The 26,977-nt window shown below is 41.2% G+C and overlaps 2 protein-coding genes across 4 annotated transcripts in view; one reads left to right on the top strand and one right to left on the bottom strand.

Annotated features, from left to right (window-relative positions):
• The window catches only part of dag1 (dystroglycan 1), a 153,489-nt gene that overhangs the window by 102,011 nt on the left and 24,501 nt on the right, over positions 1-26,977 (bottom strand). The gene's annotated exons all lie outside the window — the stretch shown is intronic.
• LOC132378157 (10 kDa heat shock protein, mitochondrial-like) lies at positions 15,426-15,932 on the top strand. Its single transcript, XM_059944891.1, has one exon. The coding sequence runs from the start codon at positions 15,544-15,546 to the stop codon at positions 15,850-15,852; it is 309 nt and encodes a 102-aa protein (XP_059800874.1). The 5' UTR covers positions 15,426-15,543; the 3' UTR covers positions 15,853-15,932.

Genomic DNA, 26,977 nt, shown 5'->3' with positions numbered 1-26,977 from the left:
CCAAATACTCCCGTGGTCACAGACCTAATACAAAGGGTGAACATGGATTAATGTCAGAACATACTCAGAGGGTTCCAGAATATTTTCCATTTCAGATTTCCAAACTTCTGCACTTTCATTTTGACTTTCAGTTGATTAATTCTAACAAATCCTGAAAACACTAGATAATGGACATGGTGAATGCTTGACCTCATCGGCCTAGGCATTATTTACAAGGACTGGGGTATCATATTAGAGTTTTAAAAGAGACTGGTTAGGTTGCATTTGGAGTATTGTGCACGTTTCTAGTCACCATACTGCAGGATATAATTTTAATTACAGATACAGCACTGTAATGGGCTTTTCTGGACCAAAAGGTCCAAGCCACAAAATTACAGCCACGTTCCCAATTAACTTATTGACCTGTGTCTCTTTGTAATGGGGGAGGAAACTGATGCAATCACAGGGAAAATGTACAGACTCCTTACAGACAGCAGTGGGGATGCAAGGTCGCAGGTGCTATAAAAGCCTTGGGCAGATTTCGCTACAAGATTGGATGAGCCAGATCAGTTTTCCCTGGAGCAAAGAACCCAAGAGGCTGCATACTGGAGAAATAAAAAGATGAGGGGCATAGATAGGACAACTAACCAGAGTCTATTTCTTATGGTAGGGGTGTCTAAAATAGACAGCATGAGTTTAAGGTGAGTGAGAGGTTTAAAGAGGATTGAGAGTTATTTCCAGTAAAATAACTCGATTACCTCCAGTAAAATACAAGAACATAAGAAATAGGAGGAGTAGGCCATCTTCAGTAGGCCATCATGGCTGATCTTGCCATGGACTCATCTTCACTCATCTCTCTTTTCCCTGTTACACTTAATTCTCTTTAACAAACCACCAAGATCGCATCCAAGTTTTTCCAATAAAAAATGAAAAGAAGAGTGTACCATTTGGGCAAGGTCTACTTTCTAGTGTATTACTTCAGAATTAAAATTACTCATCTTGCCCAACATATGCTGGGACCCTAACATTCACTGTATTAGATTGTATAGGTCAAATATTTAACAAAAGTTAAACAGGTTTGAAAGTTAACTAAAAATATTAAACCACCCAGTCTGTCTTGCACTTTGTGTGGTGCATTCCCTGGGAATGCAGGACAGGAAGATGCTCAAGAGAAATCAAATGATCCTGTCACAAACATATAAGGAAGGGAAATTGGCAGAAGTGGAAGATGGTTGTCAAAGGCCACTTCCTGAGGGAGCTTATGAATGACGCCCTGGAGATTGTGATAAGCATCAGAGGACCAGAATCATCACCCAGCACTTCAGGTAATGAGAAACATTCGGATGTTCAGTTTTTTGAAATTAGCTTTCCTGTAGCATTCAATTCTTAAGTGGCTACACTGAAACCAAGCATGAATAAGCAGGATATTAACAACAAGCTATTGTTTGATTGCACTGTTAATTACTTTCTTTCCTTCCATGATAGGACAATAATTGGGCAATTTAGATTCATCCTGTTTTTTTTGTGTGAATAGTACAAACCCAAGCAATCTTTTAACAGGAGCAGCTATCAGTGTTAATTGAATCAGAAGAGTTTGGTTATGGAGAAAGCAGGTTGTGATAAGCCAGGGGGACAGGCAAATAGAGCCTAATAACACAAAATGCCACAGGAACTCAACAGGTCAGGCAGTATCTGTGAAGAGGAACAAACAGTCAATGTTTCGAGTCTTTCATCAGGACTAGAAAGGAAGAGGAAGATGACAGAAAAAGGTAGAGGGAAGGAGCATAAACTGGCAAGTAATAGGTGAAATCAGGTGAGGGGAAAGTGGGTGTGTGGTGGGGGTAATAAATTAAGCTGGGAGGTGATAGGTGGAAGGCTCAAGGAGAGTGAACCACTGGAGAAAGGGAAGGAGCGACAACAGCAGAGGGGGGAGATAGGCTGATGGGAAGTAGTGAAGGCATAAAAGGGGAGCAGAATAGGGAAAGTGGGGGGGGGGGCAAGGAGGAGGAGAAATGTCCTGATATCAATGTTCAAACTGTCAGGTTGGAGGCTACATGAGAATGTGAAAAGGGTAAGGGGTACGTGTAGAGGGGGTGGGCGAGGGGTAAGTGTAGCAAAATATGTAGACAGGACAAGAGAGAGGTACGTCATTGGGGAAGTAAGGAGAGGTAGCTAAAATAAGGTGCCAGGCCAGACGTGGAGACCACAAGGAAAAGGGAACCTGCGACCACAAGACAATGTGCTTGGCAAAGTATTTTGAGGATACCTATTTCAAGTGTTTTGAAGTGCGTCAGTATTAATTCTAAGTATTATGCTTTAACCTTTGCTAATTCTGAGTATTTCACATGCTAAGCTATGCAAAAGCCAATCAATTGATGAATTCGAATCAGTAACCATATTTGCGAATGCAGTACCCTGCTTTTGGGTATAAGTATGACCTTTGTAAACTGACAAATTGGGAGTTGGCTACCTTACGCCCGAAGTGCGTGGGGCTGCGAACTCCTCTCTGAATAAAAACCGCTTCAGGGGTAGTTGTGTCTCTCTGGTTTTTCCTCAACTGAGCAGGTAACAGTTACAGGTTGACATACACAGATAGAATGCAAGATATCCCTCCTTCAACCCGAGAACAGCCTTATCGTGGCAGAAGAGGAAGCCATGGACCAACGTCAGAATGGGAGTAGAATTAAAATAGTGGCCACCAGGAAAGCCTGCCTTTTGTGGTGGAGAGAGAGATGCTCAACAAAGCTGTCCTCCAATCTATGTCAGGTTTCATTGACGTAGAGGCTACTGCACCAGGAGCAAATACTGTAGCTGACCACATCAACACCCACTCAATCATCATTAGGCTCAAGTGCTAATGTCTACAACATGAAATGATTAACAGCATCTTCTTGGGCACCTGTTTAAAATTCCTTCACATACGCTCATACCTTCGATATTACTCCTGGGCTATACACAGTTCAATGGCTACCAAAACTTTCAGGCAATGTGAGTGATCATAAGTGAACTGGTTTGTTATTGCAAGATACAGTGGAAAGACTCGCATGCCATCCACACAGATCATCTCATCTCATCTGTACATTGAGTACAATATACCACCTTTGCCAGCAATATTCACATCAAGAACACAAAAATTATATATCAATAGACTCTGCAGGGCAGGGAGGGAAACAGTGTGAATTATCCCACAATTTTAATTCCCTCCCTGAAGCTGCTTTTCCCCTGCCCAGTAACAGGCTTTTAATCACCAGTCCTACCATCACTGCCGCCACTGGGGAGGAGGTACAGGAGCCTTGGGTCCCATACCACCAGATTCAGGAACCATCATTTTCTCTCAACCATCAGGTTCCTGAGCCAATGGGGATAACTTCACACACCATAGCAATTAGCTGATTCCATAACCTATGAACTCACTTTCAAAGACTCTACAACTCAATCTCAGTATGAACAATTTACTCATTATATTTTTGTATTTACATACATATTCTTCTTTTGTACATTTGTTGTCAGTCTGTCTGTAACTTGCTTGCAAGAAAATGAATCTCAGGGGAGTATATGGTGACCCTAACCCCTTAATAACAAATTTACTTTGAACTTCCGCCTTCCCAGCCCAGATCCTTCACATCATTGATCCAGGGGCCAACCGCTTGAAAGGCTAGGGCAAAAACAAAGATGAATCAACAGTGTAAAGTATTTGAAGTTAATATGCAGTTGTTCCTCAAATATTCTTTAATCCAACATGGCAATAAACTACCACATATTTTAAGATTTTAAAACCACAATGACACAACTGTAGCAGATCAGGTCATCACATAACACTGCATTGTTGAGGAGGGGTGGGGGTGTTCCCAGTAAATCTTCTGCAACATAATTTTACAGGTAATAAATACCATCCCACCGTATCTCAGACTACTGGCACATGAGATTCTGGAAATCCAGGGCAACATATACAGAATGTTGGAGAACGCAGTAACAACACACACAAAATGCTGGAGGAACTCATCAGGCCAGGCAGCATCAACAGAAAAAGAGTAAGCCGACGTTTCGAGAGAGTTCATCCAGCATTGTGTGTGTGTTATTTGGATTTCCAGTAGCTGCAGACCTTCTCTTGCTTGTGGAAGGAACACAGCAGGTTAGGTGGAATCTGGGAAGAAGAAAGAATCAACATTTCAAGCCAAAACCCTTCATCAGTCTTGATGAAAGGTCTCAGCTCAAAACAATGCCTTTTTTTCCCCCTCTCATATGACTGGATAGTGCTTTGAATTTGTTAAGAGCAGATTTCAGTTACTTGAACAGGCGTAATATGACAGCCATCTGTATATCACGAAAGTGCTTTTGGGGTGGACGCACTCATCTCTTCCTGACGGGTCCACGCCTCATTTCAGAGAACACGCCGTACAGACCAACTCTCCAATGCAATACAGCACAACATTGCTGGGGGTGCAATCTTTCAAATGAGAGATTGAACTGAGATTCTGCTACTCTGTGGTGAATACAAAAGAAATCATGGCACCATTTTAAAAGAGTAGATGAGCTTTCCAGCTGGATCTGGCCAATACTTATCTCTCAATCAACACAATGTTGGGGCAACATGCCCACTTCTTAGTTCATTATAATTCCCCTCACTGAACTTCTAAAGTGGATTGCAGGTGTTTTGGGAAATGCAGTGACAACAAAGCTGCTACATAAATCTAGATCTTTTTAATTAGAGATACAGTATGGAACTGGCTCTTCTAGCCCAATGAGCCACACAACACCCTCCCCCCAAGCAACTCACCCATTAAACCTTAGCCTAAGCACAGGACAATTTATAATGACCAATTAACCTACTATCCAGAAATCTTTGCATGGGCTTCTTCAGGGTGCTCTGTTTCCTCCCATAGAGCAGTCATGGGAAGAACAAACTCTAAACTATAACATTGTTGTGTTAACCACTATACTATCATGGCACCCATGTATGGTGTATTTCACCATTCCCCCACCACCCCACTCCAAGAGATTACCCAAGGGCAGTTGTTGAACCAAAGCACACACTGTCAAGGAGAAAAATCAAAACTTATCACTTAATCCTAGACAAGAAATCCTGCAGATGCTGGAGATCTTGAGCAACTCAAAATGCTTCTATGGAGGGGAATAAACAGTCAATAATTTGAGCCGACACCCTTCATCAGTGCCAGCTGGCAGTATAAAAAACAGTAAGATTCATATCAATGAAAATTGCTGTAAACACAGGGAGCATCTGTGGAGAGAGCAAGATAGTTAACATTTCAGGTTCAGGATCTCAATTCCAAAACATTAACTCTGTTTTCAATAGGAGCTGCCCCACCTGATGTGTTTCCCTCGTGCTCCAATACCAGCAGTTGTAGTGTACTTTTCCACATGTGACATCTATCGTGCACAGAGGCAATGCATAATGTCTGGTAGTGTCAGGCTAATAAAATCCATCTGCCAATATTACACTACTGGAGGACGTTTGACAGGCAATGAGAGATCACCACATTTAAGGAAAGCGAAAGAGGAAGAAAAGGATTCACGAAATCTGGCTTACAATCAGCACCTTTCCCAAAACACTGAACACCCTGTTGACTCTAGCAGATCATCACAATTCTCCACCACTGCAGATTCTCTCATCACATTCAGGTATATGTTCACTCATATATTGGTCAGAACTGAATGATGGAGCTCACACGGGTCATCAAATGGCACACTCCTGCCTCCAACTGTGTTCTTCCCTGAAATGCTTTTCATTTCAAGATGTGCTTGTATGGAGATTTCAGTGACAGGGCTGGCAAAGACAGCAGTGGCTGAAGTATTGTGATGATAGCAGATGGATAACAATAAATGACTCCTCTTCTGTGAATGTGCAAACTACAATTTGCATAAAGTTAACACAATCTTTGGAGAAAGTGACAAACAAAGTGTTACAGGCAGATTCAAAGGCCATCTTGCAGCAAAATGAATCACCAAAAGTACACATGGTGCAGAATATTGACAGACAATAGATTGGCAAGAGCAGTCTTCAACCTGGATATCTTACCAATCCATTGCCTTGAACCTTTCAGAGTCCAAAATGCAAAGCCCAGGCACACAGGCTATAAGTGCACTTTCAACTGTCATTCTCCAACAAACTTTCTTTCACATATATTACTCAATGAAATGAAAAAGCATTCATTAATTAGTGCAGCTAAACTGATGTCAGGGACCCAACACTTTAAATTATTCATAGGCTCCCAAGTATCAGACAAAAAAAACATTGCCACAACACATTGATCTGACTTAAACATACTGTCCACAATCAGGTTGTTTCCAGATGATAAAAACTGCCAGCATTATTGATATTAAGGAAGATGTCACAGGCTGCAGGAAGATGTGTACAGACTGAAGAAGTTATTGTATTTAGAGAGGATTAATAAAGTGTATGACAAGTTCCTAAATGCAGAGAATTAAAGGGATCTTGGAATACACAGCAGACAGAAATAAAGGCTTGCAGGGAATACAGTGGATTCTAGTTAATTGGGCTACACGCTAATTGGGACAGCCACTTATTTCGGACAACTCAAAGAATAAAAACTAATTGAGAAAGTAGCTGGGATTTCCTTCATTTATTTGGGACATCACCACTTAATTGGGATAGAAAATTGATGCAGTACAGTTTCCAATTAGAATTGCACTGTGTGGTCATTAACCACTACACCATGTTTCAAGCAGACAGTTTTTAAATACAGTCAGATGCACATATTTATATTCAGAAATCAGTGAGTTAGGTCATTAACAGCTCCTGAGAAATAAGGAGTAAGACTAAACTATTTCACTAGTGCATGGAATGGGCTGCCAGTGAGGGCGGTGGAAGTGGATACGATAGGGGTCCTTTAAGAGACTCCTGGACAGGTATATGGAGCTCAGAAAAATAGAGGGCTATGGGTAACCCTAGGTAATTTCAGCACAGCTTTGTGAGCCAAAGGGCCTGTATTGTGCTGTCTGTTTTCTATGTTTCTATGTTACTTTAACAAACACTAGTGCAAGTACAGAGTATATTGACAAGGATGTTGCAGGACTAAAGAATTAAGTCATTAGGACAGATTGCCTAGGGTGGAGTAATTTTAAAGAAAAAAGCAAGGCACCTGGAAATAATTAAATCCCAGCAAAACTGTAGAAACAGCCCAAATGTTTTCCCAGCATCATCTACTTTTAATGGAATCAAAACAGCCTTTCATGGAATTAGAAATATTGTAATACTTCAAGCATGTCAAATAGCACTGTTCAAAGAAAGCTGACTATGGAGATGTCACTTCTCCCCACTGTACAGTAGGGAAAATACCAACTAGCATCCTACAGAAATAGAATGGATACAGAGAATAATCAATGCAGTCTGTATTTTTAGACCATGCTTGAGCATCACAGACATGATTTTTGATGTAAGGTAAATCAAAAGCAAACCATGTTGTCTCTCAACCTTTGCTAACTTGACTTCTGATATGATTGAGAAAGCTTCTCCAGTAGTTTAATGCAAACCTAAATGCCTGTTCTTACAAATCTGCTGTTGCACAACTATGTGACTGAGTATGACACAAGTGCTCTGATGGTGATGATTGCATCAAAGAGGTCATGTCTGATCTTTTTAAGCTTGGCTGTTGCCTTTCTCTCAGAGATCCGTGTAAACTCAAGGTTACTACTTCTGATAATAAGGTTTCTTGGTTTACGAAGTTTTAACCATTTGTTTGGTTAAGTAACTGGCGCCTTGTTATCTTTCAAACTATGCAAAATATGCAGGCAGACTGCATCCATTTTCTGTTGTTTTCTGCCTTTATATGGGTCCTCTAATGTTACTTTCTTGCAGCTCTTTTTAAAGAAAACATTATATTCTCTCAGTGTTATTTTTATTTTTACCTTCCTTTTAGTAATTTGACTTAAAGTAATTATGTAGGTATACATGTAGTAATTACTGAGGAATGAAACTATATACAGTGTTTTGCTTTACTTTAAATTCATTCAGATTTTTCCTATCTTTTGATTATTTATACACTTTTCGGTCTTTTACTGTTTTTCAATAGTATACAATATTCTATTGCTGGTTTTTTCATTATTTTACATTTTGTCATTTTGTTTTTTTTTCTCCCTTGAATGCCTTAAATTAGTCATGTAGGAAGTTATCTAAACCGCTTCCCTTTCTAATTATTTTCTATTTGTTTCTTTAGTCCTTTTCTTTGTACCTGTAAGTATATGTTGTTTTACTTATTGATTTTCCTTATTTGTCCTTCCTTTTTACAGAGATTAATACTTAGATTTTCCCATGGTTTTTTCTCGTAAATAGCGAACTTATTTACTTTGATATTTTGTTTTGTATACATATATTTAATGTATATAATCGTTTATTCAGCTCAGCTATACATATTTTTTTTTGGAGCCACCGGAGTTTTGGGTTGGGAACGTTAGAATTAGTCTTCAGCCTCCCTTGGCTGTTTTATTTATTCGCTATCTACATGTCTGTGATTACCTTTTATACACTACTAAAGGATACTTGATGGATTCTTTTAATATACTCAGTTTTAATGTGAAACATCTAAATAACCCTGTTAAACGAAATAAGATTTTCTCTTATATCAGGAAACTTAAAACTTGTATAATCTTTCTCCAAGAAACCTATATTCGTAAAAATAATATTTCACACTTTTTCAAAGGATGGAAGGGTATACATTTTCACTCACCCTCTCAATCTAGATCGAGAGGCGTCTCTATCCTGTTTGATCAGAATGTATCCTTTATTCAACATAATGTAATTTCTGATACAAATGGGTGCTTTGTTATTGTTTTGGGTAGTCTTGAGAATAAACTAATCGTATTTGCCCCTTGAGATGACTCCTTGTTCTTTGAACATCTTTTCTCTTTTCTGCCTGACTTGAATGGGTATTCCTTAGTGATGGGTGGAGATTTTAATTTTTGGCTTGACCCTATATTAGACCGCTCTTCAAATAAAACCCCTGTCACTAATAAATCAGTCCTACTTTTTAAATCTTTTCTATTTCAATGTGGTATTCTCGATGTGTGGCGTTTTTTTTTACACCCCCAAGGAATATTCATATTTCTCTCAGGTTCATCATATTTCTCTCAGATTGACTACTTTTTTATAGATAGAAACTTGCTTCCACCGGTATGAACCTGTGATTATAAGGAGATTGCTTTGTCTGATCATGCACCTGTGCTTCTGGCTTTAAGATTACCTGTTTACTCTGTACCAAATAGAAGTTGGCGTTTTAACTTATCATTGTTATCTGATAAAAAAATTTCTAAAGTTTTTGGAAAACCATATTACTTTTTTCTTTAAAGAAAATTTTAAAGGAGATACTGCTGGTACTATAGTTTGGGATACTTTTAAAGCATATATTCGTGGAGAAATTATCTCTTACTCTACCTATATAAAGAAAAAAGCTGATAAAGGTCTGACCTAGCAGCAATATTAAAAGATCTTGATCGAAAGTATGCCCCATCTCCAGATCTAAGTATATATAAGCGTATTGAAATCCAATCCAAGTATAATCTTCTGCTGACTTACCCAATTGAATAACAGCTGTTGAGAGATAAAACTCAATTTTACATTCACAGGGATAGCACAGGTATCACACTTAACCTAACGCTATCCAATCTGTTCATTGACTGGGTCCCCAAATCAACCACTGTGGTTTGGTAGAGGCTGAATAGTTTACCAACATTAAGTACAAGGCTTGTTTTCTGGCATGCTTCACTTAAAAGGGTCAATGGCTTGAAGCTCAGTCTCCCAAATGTGAGGTCAGTCGACTCTCCCTACCTGCAAGTTTCGTATGCGCAAATTCAACTAACCGCGAATTGTAAAAACCCGTAAGTGCTCTTCCAGCACGTACAGACTTTTTTTCTTTCATTATTCCCTAAACAATGCAGTATAACAACCATCTTACATAGCATTTACATTGTATTAGGTACTATAAGTAATCTAAAAATGATTTAGAGTACAGGGAGGATGTGCATAGGTTATCGTGGATCGGGATCGAAAAAAAATCGCAAGTTCTCTTACCAAGTTATTCGGAACAGGTACATCTGGTATTATTTAGCGTCAGTTAGTCAACCGTTTGTCTTAGTATATAGTATATATTTTACCTTTCTATGCATATAAAACACTTAAGAACGTATGCTTCAGCGCCAGGCTCGGGAACGGAAGTTCCCGAGTTTGATCAAGTAACATATCGCGCATAAGCGGGCTCTCCATCGTGCCTGGTTGATGTGGAGGACCAAAAACCCAAAACCCAATAATTAAATCACTGCGTTGCTTAGAAATAATTGTAGCTTTCATCAGGGCAAGGCCTTTCTCACTTTATCCTTTAAAATTGTTTCGATCGTTGACCGACTGTAGCCTAACACTTTCCCAATGACTGATGGTGTTTCACCTCTTTCCGATCGCTTTATTTTCAATCGTGATTATTTTCGTGAACAGAAACTCTGTTCACGGATTCAGAGCTCCACCACCAGGTCCTAATGTCCACCGCACTGAGACAGGTTAAATAAGGTCTAGGGTTCCGCTGGGTCCTAAGGGTCCACATTGAAACAGGTTGAATAAGGGACTTGAGCATCCAACACACACAAAATGCTGGCGGAACACAGCAGGCCAGGCAGCATCTATAGGAAGAAGCACTGTCGACGTTTCAGGCCAAGATCCTTTGTCCTAACGCCCGAAACGTCGACAGTGCTTCTCCCTATAAATGCTGCCTGGCCTGTTGTGTTCCACCAGCATTTTGTGTTGTTAGAATTTCTAGCATCTGCAGATTTTCTCATGTTTGCACTTGAGCATCCATGTTTTTCTGGTATCTGGGAGGGGTCCTGGAACCAATCCCTTGCGGATAAGGAGGGCTGACTGTATACACATTTCTGTACATCAGCTTGAGGACCGAAACAGCTGTAATCTTGGTGCTGAATCAAATATGCAGGTTAGAGTTACCCATTTACCTTTAAAATATAGATTCTTCAAAACTAAAATTGTTTGAAATATTCTCTCAGTTTGAGGAAATGTAATTGATTTAAAAATGTTAACCCTTTTCACTCTCCACAGAATGCTACCTGTCCAGCCATCCCAGCTATGAAGTGTAACATTGTGGCGAGAAAGATTAAGAGGGAGAAACACAACATCTCACCCACCTATTATATACAGGCAGTCCCCGGGTTACGAATGAGTTCTGTTCCTGAGTCCGTCTTTAAGTCGGATTTGTACACAAGTTGGAACAAGTACATCTGTTATTATTCATTGTCAGTCAAACTTTTGTCTTAGTATATAGTATATATTTTACCTTCTATGCATATAAAACACTTAAGAAACATACGTATTCTAATAATTAAACCACTGCGTTGCTTAGTAACAATTGTAACATTATCGGGGCAGGGCCTTTCACATGCTCCATTATTCTCACTTTATCCTTTAAAATTGTTCCGATCTTTGACTGACTGTGGCCTAATGCTTTTCCAACAACGTTTCAGCTCTTTTCAAACACTTTATTATTTCCACTTTATTTTCTATCGCGATTGCTTCCCATCAACGGGACAGAAACACTGTGGGCAGCAGGTCCCGACCTCCACAGGCTTCTGAGGTCCGCTGGGTCCTAAGGACCACCGCACTGAATTCCCCGGGTTCTTAAGTCCACTGCACTGAGTCAGGTTAAATGGGACAAGTGGGGGCTGTGCTGGGTTTGGGTATTTGATCCTCCTCAATAGTCATTCATGTCAGGGGTTGGGCTTCACTTGATGTCAGTCACATCAGGGGTGACATTCATTCATATCAATGGATCACATTCTTTCTTTAAGAATCGTTGTTTCCCTTCTGCCATAATCAACAATGCCCTTACCCACATCTCTATTTCCCGCACTTCGGCCCTCACCCCGTCCTCCCATCACTACAACAGGGACCGCGTTCCCCTTGTCCTCACCTACCACCCCACCAGCCTCCGGATCCAGCATATTATCCTCCGCAACTTCCACCACCTTCAACAGGACCCCACCACTAAGGACATCTTTCCCTCTCCACCCCTCTCTGCTTTTCGCAGAGATCGTTCCCTCTGTGACTGCCTGGTCCACACATCCCTCCCCACAGATCTCCCACCTTGTACTTAAACCCGCAAGTGCAAATGCTATACCTGTCTCTATATCTCCTTTCTTACCACCATTCAGGGCCCCAAACAGTCCTTCCAGGTGAGGCAACACTTCACTTGTGAGTCTGTTGGGGTAATCTATTGCATCCGGTGCTCCCGGTGCAACCTCCTCTACATTGGCGAGAGCCAACGCAGATTGGGGGACCGCTTCGTCGAGCACCTTTGCTCCGTCCGCCACAACAGACAGGATCTCCGGTTGCCACCCACTTCAACTCTGCTTCACATTCCCATTTGGATATGTCCATACGTGGCCTCTTCTACTGCCATGACGAGGCCAAACTCAGGTTGGAGGAGCAATACCTCATATACCATCTGGGTCGTCACCAGCCCCTTGGTATGAACATCGAATTCTCCAACTTCCGGTAATTCCCTCCCTCCCCGTTGTCCCATCCCACTTTCACTCTGCTTCCTCTTCTAGCTGCCTATCACCTCTCTCATGATTCTGCCACCTTCTACTACCCGTAGTGCTTTCCCCTTAGATTCCTTCTTCACCTCTCCTGCCTATCCCCTCCCCAACCCCTTGATCTTTCCTCTGGTTTTCCACCCTCCCCTCCCCACCTTCTTTATGGGACCCGTGCCCCCTCCTTCAGTCCTGACGAAGGGTCTCAGCCTGAAACGTTGACTGCTCATCTCAGTTGATGCTGCCCGACCTGCTGAGTTCATCCAGCCTGTTTGTACATGTTGATTTGACCACAACGTCTGCAGTGTACTTTGTGTTTAATATTGACAATATTCCTGCGGACTGGCCGACCGGGGGGAGGTGGGGTTGTTAATCACAGCTGGAATATAGGTGATAAGTCAACTATAAGTCACTTATAAGTGGCTAATAAACCCTTTTAGAAATGAAATTGAGTGTATCTAACAAATTTAACATTAACAGCACATATTTTCCTCGCATGAATATAGTGGTAAGTCAATAGCCTCATTAAATTTTAATTAATGTTTGGATATTAAACACAGCACATATTTTCCTCATATGAACATATAAAATCATTGCAACACATCAATATCACTGAATCAGTGGGAACCTGCAACAAGACGATCCCATCGAGGGGTGACAGGAGACAGCGATACTCGAAGGGGGTTCCTTATGTTCAATCTATTCCGCAACTTAGTGTTCGTGGCTCTCAGCACTTGCTCACGTTTTTCGGCTCACGGGTTTGTCTTTAAGTGCAGGGTGCTTGGACTCAAGGTGCCGAAGCAGTTTTGAGGGCTTCATTGCCTCATTAGACAGCCTCCGGGCCCGAACTCCAACCTCCTGCCCGCCCACTACCTTGGCCAGGTGCGACTGGTCGTGGGTGGAGTGAGGACAAGGTAAGGACCGGAGGGCCGCGGTCCGGACAGAGCAAGGAGGAGTGCGACAGGGCACGCCCGCACTCCTTGTAGGTAGGTAGGACCTATCAGCCAACAAAAGTTTGGTTCGAGGGATGACTTTCAGTAGATCACAATGACGTAGCTGCTCTGCTACTTATGAAACCCTGAGCCCGAATTAGGTCGTCTGCGAATATCTTAGCACCCTGGGTTCTCCATGAACATTCAGTGTGCTAAACAGGTTTAGAGGCAGCGCCCGTCTGTCCGTGCTCCAGGCCAGTACCAATGGCACTTCTCACTTGCCGGTTACCTGGCGCTAGGGAATCACTGTGTTTAGGCAACTGATGACCTCGCGTGTGTTCAGGTTCAACAGTGGGCATGACAGGGAATGAGGAAAGGTGCCAGCTGACTCATATTGTTTCATATTGCCAAATCATATCGTTTCCTCGTGGCCCGGTAGCATACAATTTGCAGCCCAGTACCGATCTGCGGCCCAGTGGTTGGGGACCACTGTGGTAAGAAACTTATGACCATCTGCAGCACATGTCAAAGCTTGGCTGACAACCCAGTGGAATACCACTGGAGACACCACCGTCACTTTCCAAAGCAGGGGGTCAATGTATGTTCCTCAATCAAAATTTCAAAAGCAGATTCTCCACTAAGACCAATCCAGTTATTACTGCAATTCCCAAGTTTAAATGGTGACTACAGAAAAATACATTTTTCTAAGACTCTTTCACAAATCCTGAAAAGGACATGAAAGGCATTACATAAATGCTAGAATAATTGTGTTGTTCTGTTGAACTTTTGCAATTCGAAAAACCATCCTTTTAGTTTATTTTACTCCAAGAAAGCTTTTGAAGGTAGCGTAGGGTTCAAAGTTCAGGACATAACAGCTGAAATTTGGTGGAACAAAGGCAGCAAGGAGCAACCATCCAAGGAATGAGGGACAGGGGATAAGATAGAGCTACAGGAATTGATAATATACTGAAGCTCAAAGAAATAGGTTTTATTTATATGACACTAAACTCACCTGAGTAATTTGAATTTAAGACTATGAAGTGAGGGTGGAACAAAGTCATGACTCAGGACTGAAAACAAATAACTGAAGTTGATTCAAGAGGTACAAGCAAAAGCTAGAGATGCTTAGAAGTTCGGATCATGAGTTAGATGGACAGGCTCGAGACGAGATAAAAGTTCAGTGGGGTTCAGCAAAGACATTACATGGAAAATGGCTAATTTAGTGAACAATTTTTTCAGGTGTGTTTACGTCTGGGTGGACACTTACATGTCCAAGGCAGTACAGGTTTCCCCTGCTATCCGAAGGTAGAGCGTTCCTATTAAACAGTTCAGAAGCCTGAACAGCGTACAGCGAAGAAGCAATTATCATTAATTTATATGGGAAAAATTTGTGAGCGTTCCCAGACCCAGAAAATAACCTACTAAATCATACCAAATAACACACAAAACCTACACAACCTATATAAAGTAGAAATACTTTTCTGCAATCATTGCAGCACTGTCGAGTGCAGCAAAAATCTCACGCAAGCACTCTCCACTAACCTTAAGCTATGAAGCTGCTCTCACCTCAAAAACCGATCAAACCACCCATGACTACCTTTAAATTCCACTTCCGCAAAATGTCTTTATTGATAAAGCTATGGTGGCTGGAATGCAGTCCCGGGGGAGGAGCTCAGCTACTCAGGGCACGCACTGCCTTTTTTCATAAAAGCGATGATGCACCATCAATAACTCACACTGAGACGTAAGGCGAAACTGGAGTTATGCAATAATTTTATTTGCAATTCTTCCCCAAAAAAATAAATTCTAAATTGCATATGTTTACATAGAGGCGTGGGTTGCGGTTATGTGAATTTTAATTTTTTTTTGTGAATGAAAAGCTGGGAAGCCTGAGGTTCTAGAAGTTGCGTTCTGATGAAATGCAACCTTCTCCTGACGTTCGAGGTCACGCCGTCGGGTTCGAAGGCTATTTCTTCACGTGGAACGGCTGCCATAGTCGCTGCTGCGGAGAGGAGGTTGCAGACAAGCTGTGTGATTTACAGAGCTTGCTCGAAGAGAAAGAGTAGAAATGGCAGGTCAAGCATTTAAAAGGTTCCTTCCCCTCTTTGACCGTGTTCTGGTGGAAAAAGTTGCAGCAGAAACCATGACGAAAGGTGGCATTATGATTCCAGAAAAGTCTCAGGGAAAAGTTTTGCAAGCAACAGTGGTAGCAGTTGGACCAGGGAGTCGAGTAAAGAATGAAGATGTACAGCCAGTTAGCATAAAAGTTGGTGAAACCGTTCTACTCCCTGAATATGGAGGAACTAAAGTGGTTTTAGAAGATAAGGATTACTTCTTGTTCAGGGATGGAGATATTCTTGGAAAATACACAGAATAGACATTGGATGTTGCTGTCAGTTTCATGAACTGACTGTTCCGTGAACTAGTCTTTTTGTTCCAGTCAATAAAATTGATGCACTATCAATAACTCACACTGAGACGTAAGGCGAGATATCGGCTTTTATTGACTGGAAGAAGGAACCAGGAGTGAGTGTCCATCATACTATGTCCTGGAGACTGAGGCCGAGCGTCAGGCCTCAGATCGCCTTTATACAGGGGCCTGTGGGAGGAGCCACAGCAGCAGTCAGCAGGGGCGTGTCCAGACAGGCACATAGTTCACCACAAGCGAAAACACTCTTCAGGTAGCGAAAACAGGTAATTAATGTAGGTCTTTCGTAAAAGCGAGGTGTCGTAAAGCGAACGTTCGGAAAACGGGGGCCATCTGTAGTTGAATTTTGGGATAATGAAAGGCAGCCTTGGCAATGTTAGAAAGATTCCATGTTGGTTCTCAGTCACCCAATGTTACATGTTGCATTATCAGGAGTGATGAGGAGTATCAGATGCTTCATTCATGAACAATGAGACATCAAATCAATGCTAATAACTATCCTTCACAGCATTTGTCTCACTGATATTAGGATCCTGAAACAAACACTCATCTCCATCACAGCAAAAGATCAGAAGTGAAAACACTTTCACATCCAAGTGTCATATCCTTGCCAACTCATTGCATCCCTGACCCATGACCTTTCAAAATAAGAAAGTATCTAGCAAGATACAAGTGCATTAAATAGTTACTAGTTTAAGGTACAGAGTCCACTACTGAATGGCATAAATTGGGAATCACTGGTATAGAGGGAATAAAGCTGGGTGATCTGTTATTCGAAGGAATAAATACTGTATTCATCAACTATTGATTTTATCCCAAATATGTTGAGATTCTAGTTATAATCTTACTACCTGCCGAACTTCCTGTATCACCTACATTATAATTGAAATTAAATTTGAAAAACACTCATTTCATCTTGGTGATGGCAATGCTGCTAGGAATGAAAATGAGTTTAAAATTAGTTGGCATTCGGATATGTAATGATTAATAAGAGATTTATTAAAAGACATGATGCTTACTGAACAGTTCAAAATTTCCATGAAGTTCCATAATATGCCTGTATACTTTCAAAAGGCACTTGAAATGACTCATAGGCTGGACAGCAAAAGATGGAAGTTTGGAATAGAAAGATAGTCTAGAATTGGAATATGAATACAAAATTAATACTGAGACAGGAAATCATTATAACAAACAGTTGTTTGTGTTGAAGATATGCAATGATGTTTCTTAAGAGTTGGCAATAGAATTACTGGCTTTGTTGATAATTGACTTGTAGAGCTTCAGAATTTGAAGATGGGTGATCTTGCTTGGAATTGTAGCAGTGTGAGGATAATTTTAGGGAAAGGGGATGTAAACAGCCAAGAAGGGTTAAGAGAAAAGGCCAATGAAATTCACAACAGCTCCAAGATGATAGGAATGGCAACAAAAAAAAAGGATGTAACAGTAGGACACGAAGCCCTGGTGTATATGAATGCAAATCTCAGATGGCAGTATGTGTAGGATGGGATCTTGCCCTTTAGTGCAGGCAGAGTTATGTGTACTTGCATAAAAAAGTTAAATGACTTAAGACACTGCACTTTAGATACAAAGGTCCCAAGTGGGACCAACAAAAAACAATTGGTAGAATGAGCTGCAACTGCATTAACAGTGGAGAGACTGGAATTTTATTCTTTAGATCAAAGAAGGCAGAAGTTAGAAAATTGTAAACTCTGCCAGCTCCATCATATGCAACACCACCCCCAGCAAATTGGATCCTTTCAAAAAGGCGATGTCTCAAAAAGGTGATGTCTCAAAAAGGTAGTACCCATCATTTAGAACCCACCCATCACCCAGGATACGCCTACTTCTCATTGCTAGGAGAGGTGGTATAGGAGCCTGAAGACACACATTTTAGGAACATCTTTCCCTCCACAACACAATTAACCCATGAACACTCAGTAATTTTCTCCTTTTTGAACTACTTATTTAATTTAATTAGTACACTTGTTGGAATTTATATCTTTTATTATTGTATTGCAATATACTGCTGCCACAACAAATTTCACAACATATGCCAGTGATATTAAACCTGATTCTGAACTGAAATCTGAATGTTCAAATTTTGAGGGATTAGAGTGCGAAAATAGTTGCCTTTAGTTGAAGAGCCAGATGACATTCAATTTAATTAGCAAAACAACTGGAATCTCAACAAGGTAAACCTTTTCATGTGCAGGAAGTCTGGATGACCCTAGATTTCATTGCCAGGAGGAAATTAAACGGTCATTTTCAGAATGATCCATACCTATTCACAGTATCATTGTAAAAAGATCCACATGAGAAGCTACTTCCACATTAAGTTAGGAGTTGCACCAACACTGCTGGTTATTCATAGCACTTCCATGTTGGAGAATCATTAGGGAGTTGAAGGAGAAAGAACTGGGAATGGGACCAAAGAGATTGCTCAGAGAACTGGCACTGGCTTGATGAGGTCAACTACTCAGTCTACAAATTGTCTCAGGGTATTCCAAAACCATGAAAGGTTTCTTCTACTGATCCTAAAAGTGATAACTTATTGGTAGCAAGCCAGTATTTCACCAGGACTCTCCAAAACAAGTTGCACAGGCAACAAGTCCTTACAGTAAGTTCGAGTTTACAGATTGAAAAAAAATAGTGCAGACAGAGAATAAGGCACAAGGTAGACAATGAGGTCAAGAGTCCACCTTATTGTACTAGAGGTCCATTCAGCAACAGCAAGACAGAAGCTGTCCTGGAGTCCTCTGGTGCACACTTTCAATCTTTTGCATTTTTGGCCTGATGGGAGGGCAAATAGAATACCTGGTGTGGAAGGGTCCTCGATTATGCTGGTGATCTCAAACAGTAAAGAATGCTTCTTTGGCTTTAAACCATATTTGAAAGAGCATTTTCTCCATACTACACAGGAGACATTGTATGCCATTTCCATTTCAGAGTTTGACCTAGAGATCATGCTAGCTTTTCTACAAGTCAGTCTTGAGTTTGTCACATGCACAAGTATAGGTGGGCACAGATGCAATGAAAAACTTAACTGCAACAGCATCACAAGCACACAGTAGAGGGACAATGTGCACTGCACAAGGAAGCAAATTAACATTAATGTTCACTCTCAATTTTTCCGAAGCAACAGTTGCGACTCAGACTTGGGCATCAAAGCTAAGGGGGCAAGAACAGAGCTTTCCATTTCTCCCTCTCAAGTCACTGGATCATAATTAACTCCATCATTGCCCCAGATAGCAGATTTGTAAACAGATGGCTCCAGATACACAAAGGAGAAACAAGCAGAGTCCAGAAGCAAAGCCAGGTTTCCAGAAGTAAATGGAATCTGTTCAACTTATGGTGACTGCATTCCAGAAGGTCACATGAACCTCACTACTCAACATATGCAAATACAAGAATTCACTCCATGTGCTCCAAGTACACAAGAGAATGATCCTCAATCGCAAGATTATAAGGTTATCAACACTGTCCTGAATAATAAAGCATGGACCATTTCTCACTTTGTTACCTGTCAAAGTGAGACATTAATGATGACGTTCACCATAATCTTCAATGTACTAGCTGAATCTTTGGTCAAATAAGTTTAAATCATTGAAGATCAACCTTGGACTTGGCACAAAACTCTTGACAACCAAGCAGTACTGTTCATGCCTTCTTCTGCACTTCTGAGTTATGGATTATTTATGTCAGGCAGTTTGAGGTGCTGGAAAGATACCGCCACAGCTTCCACAAAACTCCTCCAGGAGTCAGCAGAAGGAAAAGCAACCAACATTGGAGACTGCTCCCAGACCAACATCTTACCAAGTTCTTAGTTACGCTCAGTTTCATAGGGAAGGCCACGTGTTCGCATGCAAAAATTCCAAGTAGTATCTCCACCACCTCTCAAGAAGTCTTCGCCCATTACTGTTCAAAATGGAAATGGTGAATTCAGGATGTTGTGAGAGCTAGGAACACGTGCATTGGAGCACAAGGAAGCCCTACACACACACAAATGAAGGGAAGCACAGCTACTACCCTTCCACTGATGTACAGCTTCCACATTTGCAGGGGCCAGTCACCGTGACCTCTCTCTGAACAGGGTGTCCTCAGTCACTCGGATGGTGTGGCGAGTGCTCTTGGAACAACCTACATCAAACTCGCCAAGAGAAAAGACATCTTTCAACTTCAACATCTTCTCCACCAGCCTGCATTTCCACTCCAGTGACACAGGAGAATCCTCAAAGTTAAAAGCCTCAGCGGTCAGCTTTCCTCGGTTTTCCAATCCTTCTCCTTTAGTGGGCCTCACTGGTGTGCTAGACATGACCGTCACCAAGAACAAATGTGCCAGCATCATCCCTCTCTTAAAGGTGATTTCTCTCCCCATAGTGTTCCTGACACGCACAGCTATCCGCCTCGCATGTACTACCGCTGGCCTCACTAACACCTCTGCCAGAAATCGTGTCTCCCTCTCAAGATCGCCCGGGGTGTCCACTAACAGGGCTTTGTCCGCCGGCACTCCTGGGAATCTGGGGGTCCCAATCACGAATGCCACCTTCCCTGGTCGTATCACCTTAGGCCTTGCCTGCGTACATCACACCGTCCCTCGTTTGCACTCCGGATCCAGCCCTTGTGGGTCACCCCCTTCTTTGAACACTGCCCAAAACACTGGGTGTACCGAGAGGGTCTCCAGAAAGTTCTCCCCCGCATTCTCCTTACTGGCTCCCAGGAGCCGTCACACAAGAGGGGAGTTAGTCCCCACCAGAAGGGCAGCCCCACCAGTTTCCACCGGGTCCGGACAAACCAACACCAACGTCTCAATAGCTTCAGACACTCCCACATCGCCCTCTGAGAATTCCAATCTCACTGACAGGTACCCACCGTACAGATAATCACCCTCGCACACACCCCAAATCTCCAGTGCATCAAATGGGGTTACTGGCAAGTGCTTTAGATATTTGTTGTAGAACGGCCAGTACACATAACATTGCTAACCTTTCATTTACCTGGTTTAAGTTACCATATTAAGTAGTTACTAAAATAAATAATAGTTTTAACATCAAAACCAGACTCCCGGGTGTTCTATTGCCGCTGACACTTTTACAGGGTTGCGTGTACTAACAAGCTACAGAATCAAAGTCTCTTTGGATCCTAAGACACTGATGTCCTGCCAGCAGGAAATGCAGAGGTCTGCAAGTGGGTTTTGTTTCCTAGGATGTCTGCAGGCACAATTAAGAGATCTTGACGTCCAATATCTATGGATTGCAGGTGGAGCCTATATGGTGATCCTCAACAAGAGAGTAAACCAAGGGTCGGCAACGTTTACCACTGAAAGAGCCAATATGGACCCATTTCCCACAGAAAAGAAAACACTGGGAGCCACAAAACCCATTTGACATTTAAAATGAAATAACACTGCATACAACTTTTTTTTTGCCTTTATGCTATGTATAAATAAACTATAATGTGTTGCATTTATGAAATTGATGAACTCCTGCAGAGAAAACGAAATTACATTTCTGCATGCAACAAAAACATTTTGAACTCAGAAAAAAAGATGTTGGGTTGAAGGTTACTCCATAGTTAGCCTTCCTTGGATCGAAGAATTAAAAGAAAGCGCGCACTGGCGGGTGTCAGGCATTGGCAGTGGTGATGTATATTAATAGCGATAAAAAAACACGTTGTAGCGGTGTGCTACACGCAGCGCTAAAATAATGACACTGCAGTCAAAGATAACTTTATTCGAACTAAACAGCCTTGCTTTAAAGCCTCCCTCAACCCGTCCCCGTGGGCACGGATGCTCCAAAAGACACGTACTCACAAACCCCCGTAGGCTATCTCCCTTAGCCTGAACGCTGGCTAATTGTGAGCCGGTTCGGATGTGCCAGGAAATGGGGTCGCCACAACGTTTTATTTAGATTGTACGAGATCACCATAATCTTCAAATTTCGAATTACATTTCAAAAACTAACAAACCACGGGGAGCCGCAGTACAGAGATGAAAGAGTCGCATGCGGCTCCGGAGCCGCGGGTTGCCGACCCCTGGAGTAGACCATGCCACCATGGTCCCCTGTATTTATAAAACAGCTTTAAGGTAGAGTACCACAAGGAGCTACATCAAAGTGAAAAAGTGCTAACATTACACAAGTAAATATTAAAGTTTCTGCAGAAGCTGGAAATCCAAAGCAACATACAAAAAATTGCAGGAACTCACCAATTCATGCAGCATCTATGAAGTGGAACAGTCAACATTTTGGGCTGAACCCCTTCAGTCCTAATGATGCTTAACCTGCTGAGTTCTTCAGCATTGTGCATTGCAAAGGAAATAGTAGGACTAATTACCTACGACCATTTTAAAATTAAATAAAAGGAGGTTGCACTAATGCAGCACACCAACAATCCCTATAAATTCAAAGTTGAAACGGGATCACTTATCCCTATCAAAGGATGAAAATTGTATACATTTGCTTATGATTCAATTCTTTTGGCTGGAGTCACACTCACCCAGCCTGATCATAAATTCCATGCCCACATATGACTTTGGTCTTACCAGTAATGATCCACACAGCTGACTCTGTCAATTAAGAAACCCCAGATCAGCTTTCACCTGATCCTCAGTGGTGCAAACACTGAAATTACATACTGCATGCAGTTTAAATCCAGCGTTGGCCAGGTGGAATCACGAAAGAATCCCAATATGCTGCTTTCGGACTATTATTCAGCAGCAAGCCATTGCCAACTTTACACTCCAGCCATGTTAGGATGTGCTGCTATCCAGAGAATTAGATCCAATAGCAGACAGGGCGAGGAGAGAATAGAGTATTACTTTATGTCATTAAAGAACGAACTACAGAAATAGGTACAAATGCACAGATATATTAAGAACAAATACACATATTTCCTATATTCCAATCAATGACAACAATTGTTTGAAAATCCAATGTGGCCAATTCAAATTTCCAATGAGAAACTTAGAATATTAGGCACCATTACTGGGTATGTGATATCAATAATTAGGACTGTATCCATGCAAACACTGGAGGCCTGTTTAAAATGATTCACTGAAGACCAGAGCACAATTTTTTTTAATGATTAATGCAAAAACTTTGCTTTTAGTCAACAATTGGTGACAGATACAACTTGTATACTATTATTTATGTATAAATATGTAGCTTGAAGTAACAGATTTCTAATGAATAATATACTGTTTAGGTATCCAAGCTTTATGACTATTTGGACTTAACTAGCAATTCCCAGGCTAACCTGTCTGGCCAAGCATTCACTAGAGGAGATGGCAACAAACAAAGCTCAGCTCTTATTAACTCAGCACTGTGCTTACTGTCAAGTTCCTCCTTCAGAAATGACTTTATTGTTTATGCCATGTCTCAACTCTTCTCCTGAACTTGGGAAATGTGGAGTTAATGTGCACAATTATGCTCATCTGGCCAATTCCTTAATCACACTGAACAATGATATCTTGCTCAACCCACTAAACGATACAGGGCAAAAATGGGTGAATGGGAGCCAAGCTGTGGATTATCCATTACTACAGTAAAACTCAAGAATGCAGCACACATAGGCTGTGTGCTGGTCTAGATTTTTATTACCACTACAATTAACACTAATTTTCTTTGGGAAAAAATGTTACCTAATCAAATTTTAGCTGACCTAGTAAGGGAAGCATGAAAAAAAGAAAAGCACGTTTCAAGAGGGAAGCCAACAGGTCCAGATGAGTTAAAGTGAATGAGAACTGGGGCCGCTGGCAAGTGGAAAATACAAATATCAGCTGGGATCTCCCAAAGGTCAAATAGTGGATTACTGGAGTTCCACTGTAATTAAAAAGCTTGTACAGCTAAACAGCTTTTTTTAAAAAAAACTGTTGACAAGGACCACAGCTCCTTTGAAGGCTGTAGAGATCAGTTTCTAAATAACCATAGTATTGTTGTATTCAGGAAAATCGCAACAAGCTGCAACAGGTTGAGCATCCCTTATCCAAAATCCAAGTTTTTTTGTGTGCGGACATGACATCACAAATAGGAAATTCCACAAGATGCTGTGCAGTGCTCAGATCTCTACATACTACGATAGTTCCGAGAAGTGATCTTGGAAATGTAGTGAAGAACGCTGCTTTAAACAACGAATGAAGATCTTGATCATGTACCGTCAGCATTGGAGAGTCACTTAATGGTATGCTGATCCTGAAACAGAGATCTATCATGAAGAACTGAAAATTGAAGGTAATTATGAATATTCAGCAGGCTGACTGTAGAAATTTAAGGTACAGCATTAAATTTTTAAAGCAGGGACTTTGTCTGTCAGTCCACAGACTCTAGGAGTTAATAGGAGTAAATGGAGGGGTCCATGGCATCAAAAAAAAGGTGGGAATCCTTGAATTAAAGTGTCAAAATAAGCAGCAAATTACAAATGCCGTGTACTGTAACCTTTTAATCAAAACACGGCACTGTAGGTGGAGACCGAAAGCCTGCTGTTGTTTGTGGTTCAACAGCCGATTCAGATATTTTCTCAATGCTGCTATGCTGCTTTTTGTTACCATGCACACATATGTTCACGTAAGTAGTTTTAAGGTAAGTAGTTCAAGGTAAATTTATCGAAGTACATATATGTCATCATATACAACACTGCGGGTCATTTTCTTGTAGGGGCACTCATTAAATCCATATTAGAATAATAACCATAATAGGATCAATGAAAAACCACACCAACTTGGGTGTTAAATCAGTGTGCAAAACACAAACTACAAATATGAAGAGAAATAAATGACAAATGAACAATAAAGTAAAAATATAAGATGAAGCGTCCTTGAAAGTGAGTCCATGGGTTGTGGAAACATTTTAATGAAGCTGAAGTTAACCCTTTGGTTCAAGTGCCTGTTGGTTGAGGGGTATTAACTATTCCAGAACCTGGTGGAGCAAGTACTGAAGCTCCTGTATATTCTTCTTGATGGCAGTAGCAGGAAAAGAGCATGTCTAGAGTGGTAGGAGGCCGTGATGATGGATGCTACTTTATCCTTGATGGACTGGGCCGTATCCACTACTTTTTGCAGGATCTTTCCATTCAAAAGCTTTGCTGTTTCCATACCAGACTTGATGCAGCCAATGTACTCTCCACCATACATCTATAGAAGTTTGTCAAATGCTTAGATCTCATGCCGAATCTTCACTAACTCCCAAGGAAGAACCAGCACCTTCGTGCTTTCTTCATAACTGCAATTGTACTTGGTGTAAAGCACATTACGAAGGGCCCAGGACAGCTCTTCCAAAATAAATATACTAAGGATTTAAAAGATGCTGATCCTCACTACCTCTGATCAGAACCGGCTCATGGACCTCTGGTTTTCTCCTCCTGAAGTGTGATGAACAAGTGCAAGACAAAGACCACCTTCCAGTAGCACCGGAAATTATGTCATTCCCAAGTGTTCTCATTATGTATTCCAAGATCCAAAATACTTCCAGCTTCAAGCATTTTGGATTTGGGTACTCAACCTGTCCAAGGACAGTGTAAAGCTCAACCTGGGAGAACATTGTACAAGCTACTTCCACAAGAGCAATCTATATTCAGTTAGTAAATCCAATCAAGGCATCTGGGACTGCAAAAAAAAAATCTCATTAATGGCAGAATTTCTCAATTTAACCAGAGATGCCAAGGTTCCTCAGTTCTCCCACAATTCAGATTTTTAAGTTTAAAATCCGCAAATACAACAGTACATTCACATGTACAATAAAATATAATACAATATATATCTTTTCTTTAAAGATGCATTAAATCAGGATAGCATCAAATCTTCTTTCAAGCACATTCCATGAATGATTAGCTTACGTTCCTAGTCTTCAGTGTGCACTGGTGGGACCACCTTAAACAGGTTTCCTCATCTCATAGTTCTGGGCTAGGCAATATGCCAGTATGCAACTTTTGCTCACAGGTAACCTTGCATTAGAAGACCAAGCAAACCAAAGGGCAACTTTCATCAAATTGATACCCTTCCTAGAGTGGCTGATCCTAGTTGCCTGTTGAGCAGACTCTATACTTCACTTGAAAGTCCATTGCTCGTCTTTCCAAACCTTAAATATACAACCTAGAAGATGAATGATGATCGACCTCTACTGCAGTGATGTTGAGAACTCAGCTGTACAAGGACCTGATGAGGAAGACCCCTACCATGAGTCAAAGCCAACTTGAGTTGCCTGCTTGAACATTCTGGTGATATGTTATTTGTCTAAACAACTCTGACCCAATCTGCAAGGGAGAACCAGTTGTTAGGATCCACATCACCCTTCACAGATCTGTTCGGTATCAAGCAAGTCTGATCAAACTGAATCAGCAGCCCTAAAACAGGCTAAATGTAATAGATACAGTATGGAAGCAGACCTTCATCTCACTTAGTCCACACCAACCATCAAGCACCCATTTTTATAGTAACCTTGCACTAATACATTGCTCTCCCTGTAACCTACTACCCCCACACACAAAATTCCCAGAGTCCTACAACCACCTGTGCATTAGGGATAACTTCCAGTGATCAATTATCCCATTTTTGGGATGTGGAAAAAAAACAAGTATCTGGAGAAAAAAAACTTGCATATTCACAGGGAGAAAGTGCAATCCACACAAGCACAGAGACAGCAACTTTTGCAATCAATATTAAGCAGAAAAATGAGTCACCAATTTCTCATCTCACTTCTGATTGTAGAAAAAGGTAACGTCATGTTGATTCCAATTTGCAGTCAGTTGGAAGAATAGCACTAACAGGCTTGGACCAATCCTGTAAAACATGTCCTTGAGTTGTTTTTGTCTCAAAAAAAAACTCATTCCAGAATTAATGGTGATCCGGACTCTACTGCTTGCCATTGTCAAAAACCTCAGCTAGTGAACATAATTGGGGATACCCTGCAGTCACTGCCTTCAAATTATCGAACAAGGCTAGAAGGATTTGCATAACCTACATGAATGACAAGGATGTTATGAAGCCATCCTCTGCTTCAAAAGCTACTGATCACAGAGCTCAGATCTTTTTTAGAAGAAACTCCAACAGATTTCATCCTACTTCGTGGAGTGAATACTGGAATAG

Source organism: Hypanus sabinus, chromosome 19 (assembly GCF_030144855.1).
Source record: "Hypanus sabinus isolate sHypSab1 chromosome 19, sHypSab1.hap1, whole genome shotgun sequence".
NCBI lineage: Eukaryota > Metazoa > Chordata > Chondrichthyes > Myliobatiformes > Dasyatidae > Hypanus > Hypanus sabinus.
The sequence above is the reverse complement of the archived record's forward strand: the minus strand, read 5'-3'. Positions and strand labels throughout refer to the sequence as shown.